Source organism: Megalops cyprinoides, chromosome 21 (assembly GCF_013368585.1).
Source record: "Megalops cyprinoides isolate fMegCyp1 chromosome 21, fMegCyp1.pri, whole genome shotgun sequence".
NCBI classification, from domain to species: domain Eukaryota; kingdom Metazoa; phylum Chordata; class Actinopteri; order Elopiformes; family Megalopidae; genus Megalops; species Megalops cyprinoides.
This window is the reverse complement of record NC_050603.1, coordinates 12,210,719-12,235,242: the sequence shown is the minus strand read 5'-3', so window position 1 is coordinate 12,235,242 and position 24,524 is coordinate 12,210,719. Positions and strand designations below refer to the sequence as shown.

General features: G+C 43.7%; 1 protein-coding gene across 1 annotated transcript; it reads right to left on the bottom strand.

Annotated features, from left to right (window-relative positions):
• Positions 1-152: 152 nt before the first annotated feature.
• syt11a (synaptotagmin XIa) lies at positions 153-24,524 on the bottom strand. The gene is made up of 4 exons (XM_036555591.1): positions 24,038-24,524; positions 9,617-10,545; positions 6,566-6,686; positions 153-6,341 (listed from the first exon to the last, which is right to left on the bottom strand). The coding sequence occupies exons 1-4, from the start codon at positions 24,069-24,071 to the stop codon at positions 6,031-6,033; spliced, it is 1,395 nt and encodes a 464-aa protein (XP_036411484.1). The 5' UTR covers positions 24,072-24,524; the 3' UTR covers positions 153-6,030.

The following is a 24,524-nucleotide window of genomic DNA, read 5'->3' as shown; positions in this document are numbered from 1 at the left end:
TCGCTAGTGTGTGTCTGTATGTGTACATGTGTTTTTATGTTTACATTGTACATTGTAAATGTGTGTGTGTGTGTGTGTGTGTATGGGGGGTGTTATGACAGAAAGACAGATAAGATACTTTGAGGGAAGGAAAACTCAGTCCATGACGGAACTGGTGTAACAGTTTTTATTTGCACGTTCAATGTGTGTTAACAAATTCAACATACAAGTTAGCATTAGTGTAATATATTTAGCATAGACTTTATGGCATTATGCACTTTAAACACAGTTCAGGTTACTTGATGTCATTTTTTTCCATTTAAAAGTTATTTACCTTAAATTATCATTGATATCGATTTAGGTCATTGTAATTACTACAATTCATTTCTTCCTCTTTTTTTTTTTTTTTTTTTTTTGTATTTTAACCCCAGTTCAGTAGTACAAGAGACCAGACACCAAAAAAGATATGGGGTAGAGGGAGAGGGGGCAGAGTGGGGGTGGATGAGGATTTTGGGAAGGGCACCCTAAAAATGAGCACATATATAGAGCCCTTTGCCATTTCAGAGGAAGAGAACACACAACACAAAACGAGAATGCTACCTGACAAGTGCATGAAACAAAAACTGATGATCATCACAGGGTTATAAAAAATGACATCGCTCAAGATTTGATGGGTGGATCAATGAAATCACGGTAAAATCTCGCTTAAAACATCATTTCAAAAAGAATATTCCAATGGATATGTGTGGGTTATATACACTGGGTGTCCCATTCATCTGGCCCTGTAGGGAAATCGTTATTGTTAACTTTCTTTTTGTTGCTGGTGGAATAACTTGCGATGATTACTATGGAAAAGAGTTACAATCCTCAGGAAAAGATTGGATTTTTTTTTTTTTCAATTCAGTTAATTAAATTTTGTGTTTGTCCACAGACCCATGGAGGATATCAACTAGAACATTTGTTTCAATTAAAATAAAGTTATTTTTACCATTTAACTAAATTTACCTGCGAGACAGACTTTGGGGACACCCTGTAGACCAAGAATCCATTTGATTTACAGTTAATCTGATGCTGTCTGATGGGTGACTGAACTTAAAATGTACAAAAACAGTTAAATTATAGGTATGAAATGTACAGAACGGGTGACAGTTTGATATGATTTATGTAAAACTATCCTATCTGAAATGGAGTCCGGAATGGACAGTGCCACACACTCATGCATACACACACACAAGGAGTAGCCACCAGACACTTTTAGATTCACTGCAGCTTTTATCTTAAAAAGGAATACATATGAATTTCTATCTGCACCCCTCTCTGATATGGTTGTTGTAGTTTTAAAATGAATGCCATTCTATTCTATCTGCACCAGCCTTGACGTGAGCCGGGCATCGTGCAACTCAACTTTCTCACCTTGGTTCTCCTAAATTAAATTTTCCTCCCTCCCTGGTACAAGTTCAGTCAATCTGTCTGACTGCACTGCAGTAAAGCTGCTGCACCCAGTGGGAGGGATAATGCGCTAACATCTCTCTCTCTCCCTTTCTCTCCTCACACAGTGATACCTTTCCTGGGTTTTATTATATCAGAGCTTTTTTACCAAGAGGTGCCATGGTGAGTAACATAATATGCGCCGAAGCGCATATGCACATCTGTTATTGTACAAGACTCCCTTCTCAAGATCAAGGTGAAAAATGACGTGAGAAAACAAGGGGAATGGGAGAGAAAGAGAGTTGGAGAAAACTGAGAGCGATGTGAGAAATAAAACGAAGGGAATGCAAGGCCGGAGAGAGAAATATAAAGGAAAATAGAGGAATGGATGGTTTAGACAGTGAAAGAAATGGGCGCAAAGGAAAAGAAGGAGCTCCCAGTGCCAGTGCAGTCAAACCCGGACACCGGCCAGCACCTTGTCCATCTGGACACGAGCTGGGGCCAAGACATGAGCCAGTGATCCCCCTCAAATCTGCTCTACAGAGCGGCCCCCCGCCCGCCCGGCCCCCTCCCTCCTGTCACTCACGACATTGAGTGCATCCTCTGTTTAACCTGCGCATGCACTGCTTCCATCTCATTAGACTACCCTGGTCTGTGTCAGCTCCTGTCAACGGTGACTGTACGATGCCAATCAAAACTGCCAAAAAAAACACACAGGTTTCACATCTGCTTTTTACTTTCCAGGGGCTGTTTAGATTCCTATGCTGCAGTCTTCCTGTGTAGAGCCTTTCTCTAATGATGCTTGTGCATTATGCTAATAGCTGGAATGACGAAAAACATGAGCATGCTCCGTAAAGTCTATCTCTGGACATCTGGACAAAAGAGAGTTTATACAGTGAACAGACACAGGACCCCCCGGATAAGGACAGCGTATGAATCTATTCTGTGCATCTGTGCCAGAGCGAGAGCCATTTGAGGTTACCGTGTGAAAGCTAATTTGATTTGACAGCGGGTTGAAGAGCCTTCATGTACATTAAATTCAATCCCCGACAAGGCTTACAATATCTTGCAGGGGCACAGGGAACTCTACAAAAAAAGGAATACAAAAAACTGTTTTTTTTTCTTGACAGCAGTCAGTGCTTCTATGTATAATGCGGGCCAAAATAGGATGGTATTTTGCCATCGTAGTTATTACTGCTGTAAGGACCATTTCAAACCCTTGAGTGTACGTTAAACCACCTCATATACTGAGATATGAAGAGCTATACAATTGATTTCAAAACAATGACAAAAAGAGGATTCTTCAGCAGAAAGTCTGAATGATGTTACCTAGTAATCATTGCAGCAAACATTATACTTCTCTGACGTGAATTCTGCTTATTTGCATTTATTCCGTCCAAAGAACAGACGATGCGCATCTAATTATTCTTGCTACCGCATGAGACCTCTGGAGATTCTCAGTGCGAGCCTTCTGCGTGGGAGAAAAGGCAAGGCTAAGACATGACATATAAAAATTAAATAAAAAACTGTGATGTTCCTTTTCCACATGATGTGCATCAACAATAGGTTTAAGGGGACTATCACTGTGAATATCAGCTGGACTCAACTGGTGGTGACACTATTTATATATGTATATTTGGTAAGAAAAAAACAATAGCAAGGTTGTAGCCTCCTATATTACAATATATACAACATGCCTCTTTCCTACAAATAGCCTTGAGAGAAAACCATTTTTTTCCAACAATTCCAAACAGCAAATGCATGCACACCTAAAAGTGTGTCAGGTGGACATTCACTAAACCAAAAGGCAACAGGAGGAGTTAGCTTTTGAGCTTTCCAAATGACGTCAGATAAATATGGTACAAAATCCTCCACCAGTTCAGCACTACTCCGCTCCAGGCTATCTGTTGCTTCACGGCTGCTAAGGCATGTCTCTCTACACGACTGCAACCCTTTGCCACAGTGCTGTGTACTATATTTACCTTCCCATTCCTTACAATGTCTGACCGCGAAATTCTCAGTTCATTTTTTTTTTTAAGCATGAGTACAAAATTGACTTCAAAGGGGTCTGCAGCCAAACTTACTTTGTGAAGCCTTTGAATGTAAGCACATAACTGCCTTCAAGGATACAAAATACTTCAGCGCCACCGCTTCTCAAATTTAATGCAAAGCACTGATTGAAATGGCTTGCCAAGCATCGGCACTACTAATGTAACAGACCTTACCTCTGTTTCGACACAACTGGCAATCGGTCACAAATCGGTAGCCGCCATGCAGGCAGTTGCCGGGTGTGTCCTGACAGAGATGTTGTACTAGTGCTTTGCCCACCAGAAATGCCCATTTGACAAACGTCAAAACCTGTCCGTATCACTGCACTATTACAGATGCCAAACTGTAAAATACATCTAGCCGTATCAGTGACGGAGAGAGGAAGACTATCTCTGCACACTCGGCGGCAGTGTTACATCTAACTACTTAGGCTCTGTTAAGGAAACAGGGGAAGGACGTGCTGGTTTGAAATACACGTTTTGATCACTCAGAGATCTGAACGGCTCAAAGCTTCCCAAGGCAACTCTGGAGCAGGAATCCCCTCTGCAGTGCTTATTTCAGCAACGAACGCAAAAAGAGAGACAGGAACAAAGCACCAGATGACACTCCAATGCTTCTTCTAGTAGTGTATGAATTCTACCCCCTCCCGCACAAGCATACACATACCACACACCCACACATACCACCCAACCACCCACACACACACACACACACACACGTAGACACACTCGCAAGCTCACTTTAACATTGGTGACATAGTTAAGGTGCAGTTATAATCAAAGGGTTCCACTGAACAGTAGATAGTGCTTAGTTAAGGGAGATGTGCCTTAGCCTCGACAGGAAGCACAGACACAAAGCGGTAGCATTTTGTGGATCCAATACAAACTGGACGCAGGAACAATATTGTTCAAAATGGTGCAGTACTATATCACACAGATCTACTATGAAGCCACAGATAGTGTTTGCTATATATTACAATGCCATTGATGGAGCAGTACACTGTGATTCTTACTACAGCTCTCATGATAATAACCACAGTGAATATAAATCTGCGAAGTGTGGTGGGGTTTTGTACAGGGAACTCCTGTAAAGCCTGGCTTCATCTGTGTTGTGCACTCACCGCTTTCACAGCTTCTAAACCAAATCTCCAAACAGGCTCGACAAAATAAAAATAGGATTACAATTAGAAATGACCATTGCGAAACTTCCACAAGAGATAATGTCTTCAAGCTTCCTGATCTTTGGCCAATACGAAATCAAATCTCAAATTGATCTGAGGGGGGCAAGTACAATGTTTTGAGATTCTGCGTGGGTAGCAACAGGGAAAACCCAAAGTCAGGTTCTGAATTTGAAACTGGTAGCCCAGGCAGTGGGTCCATGTTGTCTTTTAGTAAGGCACCCACTGCTTTCTGGAGAAAAAATCTGTAAACTTTAGTACATCTGAAAAAGCCTTGATCCTAACCCACATCCATGCCCTATTCATGATCAAACCTTGTACTTGTTTCTTACATAAAAAAATCAACATGTTGTATTAAAACTTCGTGATTAACTTTAATAGCTTTCTAAACCCAAATGAAACAGCAAAGGTTATTTTGCCTCTATTTTCACATACTGCTTGGATGGGAATATCTCTGGTTTGAATATTAGCTGTTGTCGGTTCTAAAGAGATGGCAGCATTTCTGCCAAGGATCCCTTTCCTGGGAATAGAGCGGAGAACTGCTATGTCTGTATCGGGTCAATGCATCTGTAGTTTCATGGGTTTCTCTGCTAATGTATGGGCATGGGCACTCCAAGAATGGAAGAAATCAATTTTAAAAGATGCCATTATGGATTTATGAATATATATTTTTATTTTCCTTTTAATATAGAATGGAAGATAGGGTAAATATATCTCACCAAGGAAACTAGCCTGTCTCTAAGTTACCCCACTGCCCTGGTGGTACGGCTCTGAGCTGAGCTCTTGCTGAATTCACCTATTCTCCTCCTATGGAATTAAGAATGAGAGAATAAGTACTTATACGTTAAGAGTTCCAGTAATATGTACTTCATTGCTTCTTCATTTTTTTCTTTGAATGTTTTTTATTTGTTCAGCATGCAATAGATTGAAAGTATACACCACCAATATGTATGCAACCAGGTAGGGTGGGGCAAGGGTTTGTGAACTATATTTTTTAAGTGAATTTTACTCAGATAATCCCATCCCCCTGCCCTGCCTTCAAAATGATAGGACCGAATCATTTTTTAACAGTCTTGTATATTTTTTGATTCATATTTTGGTTCTTTGTAACAACCAATCATTCAGTCTTTTATTTGTTCTTGTAGACTCATAACAATTTGTGCTCTAATTCTCAAAAGTCCTTTCAGATTTTTTTTTTTTGTCAACCCCGTTATCATAGTAATCATCACTGTTATTTTTACTGACGCAAAACAGTTCACTGTACAAGTCCCCCCTAAGTTTTCAGTTGTTTGTTTTTAGGGGGGGGTGATCTATGACATAAGAGGAGTTGTCTCCCTCGGAATGGGGGGGGGTCTTTTCTGTGACTCCCCAGCGCGTGTGTAGGTGTGCGTGTGGCGCTAGTACTCGCTGAGATTGTGCCACTTGGCGATCTGCCTGCGGGGGTTCTCGCAGACCTCCCGCCAGTGGGTGGCGCCAGAGGCGCAGGGGCTGTGCGCGCCCAGCACCAGACGGCCCACCACCTCGTTCTTGGTCGTGCGGTCGAAGTCGATGACCAGGAACTCCACGGAAATGTCGGGCAGCAGCTCGGCTGGCACGTCGTAGATGAAGGACTCGTTGAACACGGGGTTGAGTGTGCACTTTTTCACGTGTGTCTTCTTCTTGGCGATGCGCTTGCGGCCATAGAACACGTTGACCTTCACATATGGGTCTAAGTGAGATGAAGAAAAGAGAAGCAGAAATAAGTGGAAAAAAAAACAACAGCGAACAGCGAGACAGGCTCTGGTAACCACAATGAAACTGTGGTTTCACAGTCTACATGGTTTACACAACCTCTTATGTGTACCAATGAAAAGAAAGATTAATTAACAGATAGAGTTCTTCAGGTGGTTTCCATCTGAAACAGTTTTAGGAAGGACAGTATTATGGGCTTACTGCCTGACAGGCCTGTGATGTCCATCTTGGGCAGGTGTTTGGCCTTCAGTACCACCACACTCAGCCTGTGGGTGACAGGCTGGTAGGACAGAGACACCAGCAGCTCCCCACGACTCACACACTGCAAAGAGAAGAATACAGTGTCAATACATCCATGCACACATCCACGTACACATTCATACATACATGCAAATAAAGATATGCACATGCACACACAGACACACAAACACACACACACACACACAACCACAACAGTGTGCGTCTGGGTCTGTTCTCTGTCTTATTCTCTCCATCTTCCTGTTTCTCAGGTTCTCTCTTTCTCTGTATGTAGATTCCTGTGCAGCTGCAGGGTGTTACCAAGGTAACAAGTGGGGGGAGGCAGCCCAGGGCTCAGGCTACACTCTATCAAGCAAAAGTTTGGTAGAGACTGGGACAAAATCACCTATTACTGTGTGAAATTCTGAGTGTGTGTGGGTGTGTGTGAGACAGAGTGAGTACATGTATACGTGTATATGTATGTGAGTGTATGCGTGCATGAGTAAATGTGTGCATGTCTTTATACATGAGTGTTTACTGAATATATGTATGAATATATGACTAATATGATTGTGCATCGATGTGTATCTGAGGAATGTTATATGTTAGAAAACACTGTACACCAATCAATGTAGCTACAAAGTTCTGCACAGTAATCAGACTTCATGTCTCCACTCACTGAGGACTGTGTTGTTGAATGAGGTGAGGGAGATACTATTTAGTTATTGATTTACTTAATTCAGTCCATCTTGCTGTTGTGTGATCAAACATTTGCCTTACAATTCAAGTAAGAATATATTATACTTTCAAGGCAAGCCTTACAAGTATAATATTCTGAATTGAATAATACTGCCTGAGTAAGGTATGTAAATGTTATTTGTTGTAACACAAAATTGTAGTTACTTCTGAGGCACATTGGCTGGTAGTATACGTGAAAGCATTCAGCCTGGTCCATTTAACCCTGTTATTTGTATGCAGCGTTGCACTGAATCTTTGAAGGAAAAAATGGAAGAAAAATCACCTGTGGGAACATTGCTATTCAATACTAGGCATGTCAGGATCAAAGAACACCACAATGTCTTATGATGTATTCTGCTTTGACGTTCCTCCTGGAGGGCCAATCCAAGGGCCTTTGCAGTTGATGGAGCCTTTACTATAATCCACAGGGACACTTTATATGCAAATGGGGGAGACTCTGACTGTAACATATCTGCATAAGGGTATCTGCTGCAGAGTACTTTGCAAAAAAAAGTCCTCTTTTGTTGAGTGCTAAACGGCTGAGATATTACCGTCATAATGACTGTGACGTTTTTACCACCCCCTACTTAAATAATTAAAGGCTTTTCCTCCATTTTACCTTCCTCGTATTAAACTTTCATGCTCACTCGAGCCGTAGTTTTAATCGGCACATCCGCCTTTTTTTTACAATCCAAAGTTTTTATCTCCCTGCAGATTCATCCCTCTCACTCGGTGCCTCACTCTCTTTCTAACAAGAATACATTACAGAGCCCCAGGTTAGCTTGCTTCTTTTTCTTCATTTTTTCCCCTCTTTTTCTATCTCTCTTACACACACACTCCCCCTCTGTCACTCTTTCTCCTGAGAGAATCAATTTATTCTTTTCTTTGGGCAAAAACGGAATGGATTCAATTAAATGTATTTGTCCCTCTGGACGAAGGGATGGAGGAAGCAAGGTGTGTGTGTGTGTGTGTGTGTGTGTGCACGTGTGTGTGTGTGTGTGTGTGTGTGTGTTGTGTATACACTTATGCTTGTTTTCAGTGTCTACAGAGAGGGAGGGAGGCTGATGTCTGGATGTGTCAGCCCGATGTGCGGCTCAGCCTAAAGGTGGCGGTGTTATTTGCAGCTTGCTGTAAAAGGCCAGTGGCTGACTGGAGGTCTGTGGCAGCAAGCCCATCACAGAGGGCTTACAGAGGGAGATGGAGCTGTGCTGTGGATGGGAGTCTGCAGGGTGGAGATTACCCACCTACTCCAGAACACCCACACATGTTCTCTCTGTCACACGGGAACAATAGCCCACCACAGGTCTCCACAAGTCCTACGTGATTTAGAGGGGACGTAAAGTAGTGCACACAAGCGTGTGTATTTGGTTGGGGGCCGAGAATCTGTGCCCGTCAGGGTGACGCATCAGAGAAACAACAGCCTGGCGGATTTAAAGACCGGCCTTGGGTAAACTCTGGTGCTTTGTGACCATGCTGTTGGAGGCTTGGTGGTGACAGCGCCAATAGGGGATGTACCGTCCTTGTGTAAGGCGGCAGGGATAATGATATTAGTATCAGGGCTAGGTTCCGGCTGAGGCTTTGATCGATGTCTCCCTGCAGCAGGAGATAACATGGGGTCTGATTTCTGTCCCCCCCCCCGCCCGCTAGCAGTTAAGGCCTTAATGGGCCTGGAATCAATAGAGAGCCACTGACCTTCTGGACAGACACAATTCAGCCATGCACTCCTGTGCTGTTGTGTGTATGAGTGTGTGTATTTCACCTGTGTGTATGCGTGTGTGTGTTCTTGTGTCTTCATGTGTGATTCTGTTTATATGCGTGTGTGTGTGTGTGTGTGTGTGCGTGCATGTGAGATCTTTTTTTCTGACATTACTCATAATAATACATAATAATATGTTGTAATAGCCCTGGACCTGGGTATGTATTGTGAAAGATCTGCTCTTCTGTCAGTGCCTGTATCAACAGGTCCCTTGGGCTGCTGACATCGCACCTTAGCAACGTAAAGTATGCAAGTATATGCAAAGTAGATGACTTTTCCCAACAGTAACACACACGTTTTTTACAGACAAGAAGCAAGAAAGCTATGACAATGAACTTAAAACTCATAGCTTAAAGCTGAGTAACTTACTGCAGAGGCAAAATACATTTACAGCGAAACCTTTGCTATTTTTGTCATCTGAAATTGATGTCGTTTTCTCCTTCTTTCTCATACCTTCTATCTACAATCTCCTCTCCCTCCTTCTCCCCAACACCTCCCCCCATGCCCCCGCTCTCTCTTACCTGTAAATTCCTCTTGCAGATCTGCTGTGTGAGCTGAACCCGGCCGGTGCTGGGGTCCACCCCGGCCAGTGGCACCATGGCCTCACCGATGACATCATCGCGGGAGAAGCGGTCGAAGCTGAGGACCAGGAAGTGCAGCACGAGGTCGGGCAGGGAGCTGTAGGGCACGCCGTAGAAGGTGAAGGTCTCGTCGAAGACGGGCTCCAGGGTCTTGCGCATGACCCGGGTCTTGACGCGGTGCTTCTTCTCCGGCAGGATGGTCATCTTCACGTAGGGGTCGGAGCTTCCCGACTGCTCGTCCACCGCAGGCAGGCCCCGGGCCTCCTGGATGGTCACCACCAGCGCCTTCTTGGGGAAGTTGTAGTCCACGGCCAGGGTGAGCGTGCCGAGGCTTGGCTCCTCGGCCGGGGTGAAGGGGGAGGCCATCTTGCTGGGGACGGTGCTGTTGGTCTCACTGCTGCTGGCCGAGCTGCTCTCCAGGCAGCAGTAGTCGGCCCGGATGGGCAGCTCACGCTCCAGCTTGGGCTGCCCGCTGGGTACCAGGTGGTTCATCTGCAGGTGCGGGGCGTTGAGAAGGCCGTTCTCCGCCGCATCCACCAGGAGCACCCCTCCGCCGCCCCTGCCCCCGCCGGCCCGCCCCCACTCTCGGCTGCGCTCCCCCCGCCCGCCCGGGCGCCGCGCCACGCGCACGATCTTCTTGCTGTTGCTGAGCGTCTCCGGGTAGATGCTGATGCCCTTCAGCATGTGAATGAACTTGTAGGGCGGGTCGGTGGCCGCGTCGCAGTGGCCTGACGGGCTGCCGTGGAGCTTGTAGCTGCCTGTCAGCTGGCGGTACCGCCGCTGGCAGCAGGTCCACAGGAAGACAGCCACCGTCACCGACACCACCAGGACCCCCGCGCCCAGGAACCCCGCCAGCACCGGGGACACGTCTGAGGAGGAACAGGGGAAGGGAGGAAAAGGGGGGAGGTGGGACAGACACACACCAAGTGAAGAGGGGAGGGAGAAGAAAGGGCGGGAATTCATTAGACATCTCATTTGAGTCATTGCAAAGAATCAACCCCAGAATGACATTTATTTGGAAATCAAAGAGTTTCATAAAAGGCAGTTTGCATTTTGCATATTTTTATTTACACAACTGAATATTTTACTGAAGCATTTTAGGGTCTCATTAAAGGCTGCAACAGCAGTGTCTTGCAGCTAAACCAAAGCAAAGGTCAAACCCGCAACCTTCTGTTACAATCCTGTTCCACATTTGTGACCTCGCGCACACTTTGTGACATCACACACAGACATCCAGCAGACCTCATGTTCTGGGTGTGGGGATTTTCTTCCGAAAAACGCTGCTTCAGTGACCTAAATGTCATGTTTGGAAAAAAAAGTATTGCATGACCTTATTTGGATGGGCTCGTTTGAACACTCCCGTTTGAAGCGGGGCATGCGATGGAGTCAATTCACAGCTAACGTGTCAACAAAGATCAGGGTGTTTTTCATCTGCCAGTGCCTCGACATGATAGGCGCTGCCTCTGTTTGTGTCACCGCAGTCAAACAGGGACACCGCGGGAGGGAGGGAGGATGTTTGCCTAATAGCTGCTTACTGAAGCATGCACTGAACACATCGGGAGCACAAAATTAGGTCGGAGCAAAAGGGAGGCTGAACAGGGGAAACATGTCACATTATCGGGTGTGTGTGGGGGGGAGACAAACCAGACGGATAAGGGAGAGAGCATTACGGAGAGGTGTCAGAGATGGAGAGCCATGGTATCTGCTGAGAGCCCGGGCAGTTTCTGCGAGTGATGTGCCAGAGCCAATCCTGTAGGCTGCGCGCGAAAAGCAGGTCACCCTTTCTGACTCCTACCACATGTGGGGCCAGAGGGGCCACAGCCGCCCGCTCAGTCAAACAGCGGGCACGGTTAATTGGGTGAGATGAGCACTGTTTCCCAGGTGCCGGAAGGTTTAACGGGTACCGTTGAGACAAACACTGGTAACAATTCATACAAGGTCCGGAGTAACCAAAATGTCAGACTGAAATATTAATGTTGTGTTTGACGTCTCTGTCCTTTAAACTCTCTTAACCCTGTAATTTTAGATAGCTAATTGTGTAACAGTTTTGGAGCTCACATCCACAGCTTGTAAAATGAACAATGATTTGTGGACTTTCAGCTGTATTTTCAATTTGATTGGCTGCTGGTTATACTCTTTTCCTAAAGATGTTCTAAGGAACAAATGTAATAAGCAGCTTTTGTGCAATTGTGCAAGTAAAAAATTCATCTAGAACACGTAAGACTCCATGAGAGGAACATTTTCAAGCATTCGCACAAAATGGAAAAAATAGCTGGGAAAGTGTGCGTTTTACTTTGCAGTGGCAGTGCAAATGGATGAATGCGACAGGGTCCATCTCTCATTCATTTCCAAGGTGTTGGAGTCATAGTGTGCAATTCTCAGGAACAGAGCAGAGAAAGCGGTGTGAGGCTGGGACCTGAGCTCCCCAGGCAATTAGCTGGTGTGCCTCGGCGGGATGGGGGGCTGGAGGGAATGAAACAGGGGATTGTTTTTTGTCTGTATGTTTATCTGGCTCCACTGCTTTCTCCCTCGATCTTTCTCTGCACTCCTCCTGCCATTCTCTCCCCCTCCCATCATTCATTTTCCCACCTGTTCAATATTCTCTACCTCCTTCTCTCCCTCTTCGTCTCCCTCCCTCCCTTTTCCTACCTTTATCATTCTCTCCTCTTTTGCCCCTTCTCTCCTCCCTGCCCCTCTCTCCATCTTCCTTTTTCTACCTTACCCACTCTCTCCATCTTACCCCTCTCCTTCTGTTTCTCTCACTTTCTCCTCTCCCTCTGTCCGTCCCTCTCCCCTCCACCTCTCTCTCTCACTGCCTTATCACACTGTTTTTGCTGGGCTAAAGTGCCTCTCCATTTTGTTGCTCTGAAAGCTTTGGCAACACCGGAAGCCTCCTGTCATGCCAATAAAGCTCATTCCAGTTAGGAATCTTAGAGGAGTAGGAGGAAGTGCGATAACAACCACAGGACAGAGGCTGAATGGACCAAGAGGGATAAAAGCAGGGCTGTTCGAACCTCAAGCCAAGGATGCCGTGTGAATGGCCTTTTCTAAATTCTTCTAGCTACTGAGGAACTCTGTGACATTCATTAAGAAAATCTCTCAGTGAGAATCTGCGTTAATATAGCATTGCGTACCACAGTAAATGCTATGTCAAATGTTAAAATCCATAGGTTTTTTCCCTGAAAAAATAAGAACTACATCCAAAATTTACAGAATATGTCCAGTGAAACACACAAATGTTTATAGCATTATGGGATGTCTTTCCCACTGGCTCTATCCAAATGATAGCACACTTAAGCATCCATATTATGTTACAGTCCACTGTGCTGCAGAAGTATTCCAGGGTGGAGCGATCCCATAGTCTGGCTACGGAGGCAGTCACTTGAATTATGATGTTGCACAGCCATTCCATGGCAGATGCATTGTTTAAATGTGCCATAATAAATAAAGTCAGCCAGGCTGACTGCTAGGTAATAGCGCAACCTATTGCATGCTGCAGACTGGGAAGTTGAGTCAAATGTACTTTAGTGCACCAGAGAGCGCGGGTACAGGAGGGGGGCTGGCCACTGGCACAAAGTGTCTGCCTCACTCGAGGGGTGCTGGGAGCAGTCGCACACAAACGCACACAAACACACGGCTGCATACCAATCAGCCCTCACGCTGCAGGAGGGGGGCAATATGACCCCACAAGGAGAGATAAATAACTGGAAGAAGCGACGATAACAGGGGGAAGGGGTGGGGGAAGAGAGAGAGAGAGAGAGAGACAGAAAGAGAAAGAGGGAAAACAGGGGAACTGAGATGAGAGAAAGGGAGAGAAAGGGGCGAATATACAGAGATACAGAGAGGGAGAGTGCATGAATGAGAGAGCGGAAGAAAAGATATTATTTGTCTGTTGAAAGTTGAAAGACATCTGATAAAAGAAAGGCACCCCAAATGAGAGTTTTAGGGAGAACTGAGAGGAATGCGTTTTATTTCTAGTGACACTCTGAGATCAATTACAGACACCCCCATGTCTCTGATATCTTCTCCTCCTTATATTCCAAGTTGAGGGTGGCGTTTGTCTGGAGATGCTGTAAACCCATAACAAATCTGCTGATTACAGCCAAAATGGAAATCAGAGGATAGGTCTAATGGCTGTACAACAGTGGAGGCCAATCTTTAAATAGCGCTGAAAAATAATCTTTAAATTGTGATGGGAGAGCAAGGTATGAACCCTATAATTGATGGTTTACTAAGTGCTGCAAATCACTGATTTGCACAAACCAACCCAGACTTTGCTCTCAGAAAAACACAGTAATTTATTGAAATCAGTCAGTCAATGAAAAGATATGATAGCCCCACCCATTCTTAATCAAACCTTCGTTTCCCATTCCCCACGTTTAAAATGCAGCTTGGCCTGACACTGTTTTTCACTGTGTTATGTGGCTAATAAGAGCACCAGTTTCAGCAAGAATCCCCCACCTACACCTGATTCCATTTTTACTTGATTACATGTAATGTGGTAGCATTACCTCTGTGTACATTCACTCATTTTAATTATAACAAAGAGAATGTGCTACATCAATTTATTCTATGACACAAAAGAGGCTGGAGAAGAAATGTATTGTTATAATTTTCCCAAGGTAATACCACAACATTAGAAGCTATTAAGTAAAAATGAGTGAGCCTCTGATGGGTGATTTTTATTTTAACTGGAACACATTAATCATGAAAAACAAGTTTAGTACAATTCAAAGTTTAAAGGAAATTTTTCAGATTCCGCTATTTCAAGTCCATGGGCTTCCACTACATTATCCACTACATTATAGCAAAGCCACCTTTTTTACTCTTTGCACCATTTGTTTCACACATAGACTCTAAAATGTACCATACAGGCCTACTGTGAGAGCAGAAAAAGGCAGCATCAATGACTGTAAAGGAACAGAGATTTTCATATTGTTTGCTAAAATGTAGGCCTTTGTTAAAAGTAGCACAATTGAGTAAACCAAGGCAACGTGCTTTTTTTATTCCTCTTCAAACAGGACAGTCAGATGCCTGAAGTTGGTATCAAGAGACCAATATCAAAGGTCCTCTATGAACTTGATCTTGTAAGGTGCCCGAACCATTTTGAAGGAAAAGAATCACTTTTATGTCCTCAATACTATCTGACAAGAAATCTATTTGTGGTGCTTGTGACTGAACAAAATCTAGGCGCAAAATCTAGGTATCATATGTGCCTGTAAGGAAATACATTTACATCAATATAATAATGAGTATGTGGTGCGTTTAAAATAAACTGAACCTATTTCTCAGTGGAAGAGAAATATTGTGTATATAGTCATTCATAAAATGGTTTTGCCTGTTAAATAGCTCATGTTACATTTACATGAATTTATTTTCTTGCTGGGATACATATTTATAAACATTACACATTACTTTCATATTTTTGAACACTTCCAGTGATATGAATATCATTAAAATATATGCATGCTATTATGGGAGAACATATTCAAATATATTCATTATGCATTTTGTTGTTTCCCCATTTATCACATATCATGGCACAAATTATGCAGACATTTGAATATCTTTTAAATCTCTGTAAACTGACATATATTCCCATACATTTATTAAAAAGACAGTTCTCGTCATTCATTTTTCAATGAACGATATATTCATAGAATACATATGTAATTTTCCCCTCCACCACCGATGCATCTGTCCGAAGCCTTGCCTATACCACCTTATTCAGCGCCTCCACTGAAAATGATAACCCCAAAGAACATGAAATAACTAAAGACAAAATATTGCCTAGAGCCCTATAGGAAAGGCCAGCACATGTCCATACCAACTCATTCTCTGCCTGCACTGAAACTGATAACCCCAAAGAACATGATAACTAAATGAGGGAAAGTATTGCCTAGAGCTCTATAGGAAAGCCCAGCCAGAGCCACAGCCTGTCTCGACAGCCCAGTGCCCGTACTCCAACCTCAGGTCAAAACGGGTCAGGAACACCCCATGGTAACCGATGTCAGATCAATCAGACCCGCTTTGTGAGAACTCCCGACACGCTTCGGCGGGGGCGTCGGCCCTCCAAGAAGGACACCCTGGGCTCGGTGAGCGGATCATCGGATTGGCTGTGGGCTTCAGAGCGGAACACAAACGCCTGCCCGTGGCAGAGGCCGAAAAGATCACACTGCATGGGGGAAAGGGCGAGTTTTCATCCTCACGGGGGGAGACGCAGCAGGAGGGCGCAGTCACACAAACAAGGCTTAAAACCCATATAAAAGGAAAAATGCAGTGGAAAGATTACAACCTTTATATAAAATATTCCTGTTCTCTCCACCTCACCCTCATTCCCTCCCCGTATTTTGCAGTTGCTGGTGAGGTCAGAGAGAGACAGCTCCCTGCCTGAGTAGAGGTACACTCAGAGCGTATGTAAACGTGACAGACGCCTCAGGCACATTGAGCTGCGGCTGGATCTGGGCTAGTGTAAACGCCCTGGGAGATAGCCCTGTCTGCACAATCACAGGGACAAACACAGCGAACGAAACGCTGGTGCATCGCCTGACCGGAGGCAAAGGAGTAGAGAAGCGAGCGTACAATAATAGAGCCTTCCTGTCATGTCTTTGGCGAGACAGGGAGACTGGCGTTTCTCCTCCGGCCACGCTCTCCAGCACAACTGACGACTGTCCCAGCTGCGCCGGGCATGTTTCACATCTAAACCCCCCAGCATTCGCAAACATTAAAAAAATGACTTAGTGTCAGTCTTCTTTGTCCTGTGTTGCTCTCTCTTTCTTCCTCTCCATGTCTCATCTTCCCTCCCTACCTTCTTTTCGCTCCCTTATCACTCTCCCCACCCGAGCCCCCCACCCCCTGTCGCCAGTGTCTGCCTCTGAACAAAGACTCGACCCCGCCTTTTTTTCACTGGTCACTAGCGCCCCTGTGGGAATTCCGAATCGGCTGATGTCAGATTTTGGAAGGTGCTCAGCGCCAGCTGCTCCAGTTGCTTGGGAACGTCCTCTGGGAAGATAGTGGAGCCTCAGCTGAAGACTCCTCTCCTCTCCCCCTCGGCCCCAGGAGAGGTACACTCCCTTTGCACTGCGTGTCACACGCGGCCACTGCACCAGTCTTCCTGCTCATCAGTAAAGCTGCACACCAAGACACACGCTTGTCGCGGCTAGCCTGACCCTCCACCAATAACAGAGCACAGTTTTAACCCTGGTAATTGTCTAATAAATAATTAATAGTCATTGCAATTCCTGGGGCTACCTCATATTGTAATTCTGACACTATAGATAATGATTTGATACATAATTAATTGCACTGCAGACAATGAACACATTGTGCTAAAGCTAAAAAACAAAGCAAGCTACATGACATACATGCTAAGGCTCCTATTTAGAAGGCTTCTGCGGTTCCGCAAACCCACCATTGATCACATTTTTCACCCGACAGTATCTATTACCTACACATTAAACACAGTTCAGCCGAGGAACGCCCAAGTGCTGTCTGTGTGTGAGACTGCATGCATATGCAATCACAGGACAATCACTTCATGTTTATGCAAATTCACTGCAGAGACACAAATAATGTGTCCCTGTGGATTTAATTCCCATTCATTTTTTGCACATTTGGGTCTTTCTCTTGTGGTTTTCAAAAACCTAGCGTAAATGTGTAAGAGGACTATCCCAGGATCAAAAACTTCAGATGAAAGCTAACTCTTAAGCTGTTGACAGAATACTGCTCAGCAAAAATCATTCTTAAATTAAAGTGTACTGTTCTTCTACAGTGCCTGTCAAAGGCAAAAAAAATTATAAATAATCACAGCATATCCTTGCTTGTGTGTAAACAAAAAGAAAATATAGATGGAAATATGAATATATAGATGAATATATTTACTTCTGTCAATACATTTATTTATCTATATATTAAAAAAAAATTCAATATAACCTTACAGAACTGTCAAACTGAGACAGATAGATGTCACAGTGCTTAAAACATTGATAAAAAAAAATAAGCAAGCTCCTTGAATTCAATTGTGACAACACAGTTGATGTCAACAGCCAGATTTCTCCAACGCAGCTCTTCACCAACAACAAAAATATTCAAAATATTTCCAAAGCCTTTTTGCATTTGCAGCTCATTTGCAGGATGCTCACATGCTGTCAGAGTGCTGAATTTATGCTGCTCCTGGGCTGGTCTAGGGGAAAGTCAAGGTTGCAGAGCCATGGATCAACTCATCCGCACATACTGGGATGAGTAAAATGGAACCTGGGTTGCTATTTTAACAAAAATTTACTGGATGCAAAATACTGACTGCATTTAGTTGGCAATCACAAAAAGCTATTGTCATTTTTATATTTTGTCCCAAAATTGTTTGAAATTCTGGCCTAAATTTGCAGTCAAAATTGGAGAGGAAAATTCAAATATTGTGCCCACTGACAGCTGACTTCACTTCAAAGAACAACTCCACATTCACTCATCGTAATTTCTCAGAAGAACATACAAGCAATTTAGCCCAGAACATAAACGTTAAAGCTATTTTTTTCTTTGTGTCTCCTCAGGTCTTGATGTCTTCCATTAACTACAGCGCTGTTCATTTTGTTGCGCTTACTGAATTTTCATGAATTTCTTGTGAAATGCTTCTTTGGCCAGCAGCTATTGTTTGCAGCTGTACAGCAGAAATATGCTTGTTTGCTTCCTCTAGTAATACTTCCAGCTCTATTGGCTGTAATACATCCTTCCTTTGCCTATGTCTCTGCTTGTTTGCTGGTTATTTTTGCTGCAAGCTTAAAAATGTAGACCACAATTTATTGAGGCAGATGTCTAATTGGAGTGTAGTGGGGGGCAATGCAGTACAGTGGCCTGATCGTTGTAAGTACATTGCTAGCATATGCAAGATTAGGAGCAACCCACAGTCGTTTTGCTCCTTTTAGCAAACGACTCCCTAAATGCATGAACTCAGCTTGGACCTTTTCAGCATGTACCCACTCATATGAAATAATACAAGATCTTGAAATCAGACTGACAGGCTTTCACAGGCAAATTACAGTGTGACCTAATTCATGCAAAACTGATGGTTTTGCCCACATTTTTCATGATCATAAGTCAGTGGTGCAGATGCCTTGATCACATTTATCTACTGTTTATGTAACCGTTAACTGGTTTAACCAGTTTATGCATCTTTCATGGATGAGTGAGCAGCAAGTGGCCTCTTTTTTCTTTTCTTTTTATACTCTTTCCTTCTCTCTCTCCCTCTCCCCCCCCCCTTTCCTTCTCCACTGCCCCCTCTCTTCTCAATTCCATCAATCAGAATAAAAAACATGCATTTTTGTTGCAAAGCATGTAGATATTAGAGCAGAAATATTAGAATAATAAGTGGAATACAGTATGCAATAATACAATTCTCCCTCTCACATGTTGACATACAACTCACACACGCACCATTCCACAGCGATTTGATCTACAGAGAGATTTTCAGATTTCTGTCTGTCCTGGGACGATGGACACAGGCACGTTTGGCATGTGGCCCTTATGCAGATGGGTGCACAATCTGACCCAAATGTAGAGGGACAGATCAGGGCCCCCCTCACTGCTAAACGTCTCTGGATTAAGGAGTCATGGTGGGAGAGCAGGAGGGGTGAGACAGACAAAGACGAGCACTGCGGCAGTAAAGCAGAGACGCCTCTGACATCCCAACTATCCTCAGACACAAATCTTCCACTAAGACACTGTTCAAATTCCACCCAGGTGCACAGGTTCCTCATGGTGTAGCCTTCTCAAGAGGGGTCAAGAGCTTTGCAGTTCTCAGCAGGAAATTAAAACTACACTCATAAACTACATTCTCAATCAGCATTTGGATAAGCAAGCCAACCAAGGGGTCTAGCACTAGATATCAGCTAAAATACAGACAAAAGACAAACCATTGTTGGGCCTTTTCAGTACAAACCGCTGTACAACACTTGCCTGGTTGCTGAAAGTTTATGTCCACTTAGTTTGCAAAAAAAAGCTGAATGCATATTTAATGTATCTGTACATATTGAAAAGCAATATAATTAAAAGACAGACTTATGTTCATACAGTACAAGAGTGTCAGACACAGGAGGGCCATACATACAATGTTTCAACGACATCAACAACTTGGACCAATGAAACAGTATAAATGAAATCGAGACCACCAGACACACTTCTCTCAAAGAAGCTAGGACTGACATCCTATAGACGCTAAATGCATTAAAGCCTTTCTAAATTAAAACTGAACGTGAATGTGTTTGAGAAACACAGCAGCACATACACAGGTTCTTATATTAGTGTTTAATGTTTGCAAACAAATGTTTTTGTGTGTACAATCAATATCAAGTCAATGTCACTCATGCCGAAAATCTCACACTGACAAAAACTGACAGATTTTAATCTTCAATCACACCTGTTACTTGTTAAACCCTTTACCTGTTACTTAGAACAAGTGAAAAAAATATTTTAAAATAACAAAAGATAACAAATGTTGTTACATTTTAAGGACTTTAAAAGAACTTTGAGTGTAAAATATGAACTATGTCGGGACTGCTATCATCCACCTTTTTGAATCTGATCCCAATGTGTAGCTCTCAGAATGACCGTGGCATCAATGGATCTACCTGGGTTTCTGACCTGTTCACCTGATTGATACCACATAGCATCGATTTTAACCAAAACAGAGGCCTGTATGCTGAGTGAATAAAGAGCAGCCTGCTCTGTGTACATTACTGTGTTCTGCTAAAAATGATTTTGCAAATGTGTCATTCTCATAATAATACAATATTGCCTATAAGTCTATCATTAAACCATAAACCGCTTTATAAAAGTTTATAGCTTCTCCATTATTATCGATTGGAAAATTTGAAATACAAAAAAGAGCAGAAGTTTGTTTCTCTTTTGAAGGTTCAGTGATCTCAATAGTTTCATGTGGCCTCATTACATTTCACAACATAACTTAAAGGTGATAGAACAATCCAAAATATTTATCTCTAGAGCCACAGCCTTTCATACAGTCTTAGGACAATATAGCAAACAACACACTGACTACAGTCTAATTCCAAACATGAATATGAACATGGAAATATGACTACTTGCACTAATTCTTCTTCTTACTATTATTTCTTATTATTATAATAAGTGAGCTGGAATAGATGGTCCTCCAGACAAAAACTACAAATTTTACATATGAACATAACCAAAGCGTTTCAGCTGAGGCATGCAGCCACAGGAGGGTGAGGAATCACCCTGGAGCTTTGTGTAAAAGACCTAGAAAGGGGCCTGGAGAAGGGGCAGAGGCTCTGGCTCAGTCTCTCTGGGGTGAATGGGTAACAGCGCACTGGCTCAGTCTCTCTGGGGTGAATGGGCGACAATGCTCTGGGTCAGTCTCTCTGGGGTGAATGGGTAACAGCGCACTGGCTCAGTCTTTCTGGGGTAAATGGGTAACAGTGCTCTGGCTCAGTCTCTCTGGGGTGAATGGGTAACAGTGCTCTGGCTCAGTCTCTCTGGGGTAAATAAGTGCCCATGTCAGTGTCCGTGCTTTACCGACATCCTCAGCAGACACAGGGTAAGAAGGGAAATGGGTGGAGGACATATATGTTTGCTGCCAAAACTATGGACACCTCGTAATCTGAACTGCAGTTGCAAATATGTGCTCAGATTCCCACCATGCACCACAGATATTTAATATGTGCATCTCACTGTGAAACACCTGCAGGAATGGAAGCCACTGGCAGACATTTTGTCCCCGGGGGTCGTTACATTTTGCACGGGTTCAGCAAGAGGGCTGTCACTCTGTCATAAGTTGTTACTGCATAAATCACATCATCTTCAGTGCCTTCAGTATCGCTGCCCTGGACTACACTGTGGAGCAGGCGGCAGCTGCATCTCCCTGCATGCTCACCCGACGGAACCGAAGAGCCCTGCTGGTGGTCTCTCACACATCAGCATGTGTGCTAGCCCTGCACCGGTTCACCTAAATTCACACTGAGTCTGCGAAGAACCCTCACAGTGAGCACTCTTCACTAACTGTGATCCACAGACCTGCCCTGAACATTCTTTACTGCAAAACCCTGCCGGTGCTGGCATGCTTACCATTGCATTGTGCTCATTGCTGTTTCTGCATAAGGGTTTGCAATATTTGCTGGAATTCCTAGATGTAGAAAGAAGGTTGGGAGTCCAGACATCAGTTAGCGCAAGCTCTGACTACCCTTTTTAAATATATGGTGTGCGTTTACAAAGTTACTCCTCACTGATATCCCTGTCCCTTGAGATGACTGGTTAAATCAAATGGATGTTTTTCTTTTGGTATGTGCTTTCCACATTCTTGTGTTTTAAAGATTATTATCCTCCACTGAGTCTGAAAGCAGGACAGTGATTCATTCAGCCAAGATCTTCCTCCATGCCAGTTCTCCAGGCGCCGCCTACGCTGTGGGTTTCTGATCCAAGATGGTCCCAGAACAGTTATTTTTAACATCAGACCCCATTATGTTGTGTGTAGATCATTCAAATGTCCTGCATTAAACATACGGTGACATGCAACGTCTGATAATGTGACTGTGAAGCTGGTACAGACCATACAGTAACAAAGCTACAGAGATTGCAGGAACCACAGATGAAGTGGTGTGTATGGCATCATTAACTTGAGAAGCCTTTTATATTGCAAGTCCAGATCCTTTACATGCATAGCAAAGAACCCACAGAGCATACCGTAGCAAGCTATTGCCAGTAACATCATTATTAGCCTTTGGTTACCTCATCACTCCAGGTACATAAAAACATGCATTAGCCTTGCTCTGTCACTAATGACATACTGTATTAGGCAGCAGGAGCCCATGTACGCTGAGGATCTGAATGAAGACATGCCTTGATGACTACTTTATCACAATTACTGGATAATGGTGGCAGTGTGATGCTCCAGCTGCGTGTGTCGAAGCTAATGGATTAAACTTTTATTCACCTCTCAGGTAACCTGAGGGTGCAGCAGTATCCATCCAGTTTAAGATCTCCCTCTATGGAGCGTCAACCATCTCACTGAATGACTGTCTAGCAACATACGCATGCTGAATGGTTGAGGCACTTGGCACTTTATCGATAGGATGAAGCTCCATCCAGTCCTCTGTAACTAACCATGCATTCTTCCGAATAATAAACCACGGTTTACCATATTACGTTTATTCGTGTAACAACGCTAACCATACGCGTAACAACGGCCATTAAATCACGTCCTAACGTCAACAGAGATGGCACCGATTTAGCGAATCTCTCGACCACCACGGATGCTAACCCACTAAATCCTCCACCGGCTTCATAATGTCCAATATCTAATCCGGTTCCGGGCAGGTTGTTCAGCAAAAACAATAGATAAACGGGGACAGGCGATGCCTGGAACAGGAATAGACATAACGTCATCCCCCGTCAACCCCAACCCACACGCGCAGGCAACGCCATTGGGAAAAAGTGGGGGTAGTCGAGAGCGCACAGGCCACACGGTTTCATCCTTCCATCTGTTCCACACGCACCCGCGACCAGAAAATCAGCATTACTCAACCCATTTCGCAAACGGTTCGTGAGACAAAATTTCACCGCGTTGGGTGCTCTTTTGCGTTCATTGCAGGTCAGGGTTGGATTTTCTCCCACTCTACCTAAAAGCGCAAATGACGAAGCAAACAGCAGCATCCAAAAACACTAACAGGCACGAGCACACCTTGAAAAAAATCCACAATGTATCAAAATAATGCATACAAAAACGACATATTATCTAGTATATTATATTGGATGTTGGGTAATAAAACAGGTCATGGATGTTTACTAACATTGCTTTTGCTCAAATTGTGATCAAATTGTGATCAAATTGTCGGCCACAAAACAAAAACTAACAATAATTTAAAAAATAAAAATATAGCTGCTACCAGTTTCATATAATAGTAGCGACAGCAAGCCTATATCGCCTAAAATGATCCGTTGAAGACATAGCTAGTGTTTTCCTGTGGACTGGAAACATAAAATCTTATCCTTTAATCTGATTAAATATTTATTGGTGTGTGATAATGTAACGTCGTCCTACAGTTTAATTAAGCATACAAAAGTGAGAAAATGATCCATAACGTTTAAACAGAACTTGTAATACTGAATTTCTGGGTTATACGATTAAGTTGATCGTTAAGTCAAACGAGTCCAGTACGGAGGCAGTAAAACATATAGGTGTCTTCATAGTTCAGAATACGCAACCATAATATTCTCTTAAATGGACACATTTCAGTGGATGGACAGCATACTCTGACCCTGCATGAAGAGGATGTTCGCCTCCATATTAACGTTAATGGTTTCTATAAAGAACATATCAAGATAACCACAGCCACTCACCGTATGTTGGTTTTAGGTTGGTAATCTCAGCCATTTTGAGATTCAAAAGGCTGCGTTGCTGTCAGGAAAAAAAAATAAAATAAAAAAACAAACGGAATCTGCAGGTCACTATTTTATTTCCATGAATAATAATTTTTTCTCGGTTATGTTTCGGACGGCGTAAAAAAAGAAACAATCGAGCTTATAAAGCGGCCGTGCTGACACCCGTTCGGTCTTTTCCAGTCTTTCTGATGTGGTTATGTAGCTCTCAGGGATGCGTTCGAGTTCCCTCCAGATCTCTCTAGCTGGCGAGCCCGAGTGATGCTCAGTTCTAAGGATCAGTAATGCGGCTGCAGCGCGACACTGGTCCTCGCAGCCTGCGAAGGGAGCTCGGCACCGCCCACAATTGCTGTCAAAAAATTATAAGCACGCCCAACTCGAGGAAATGAGTCTTTGTATGTAAACGCCACAACTGTATTTCATACACATTATTACCAATCTCTAGAGC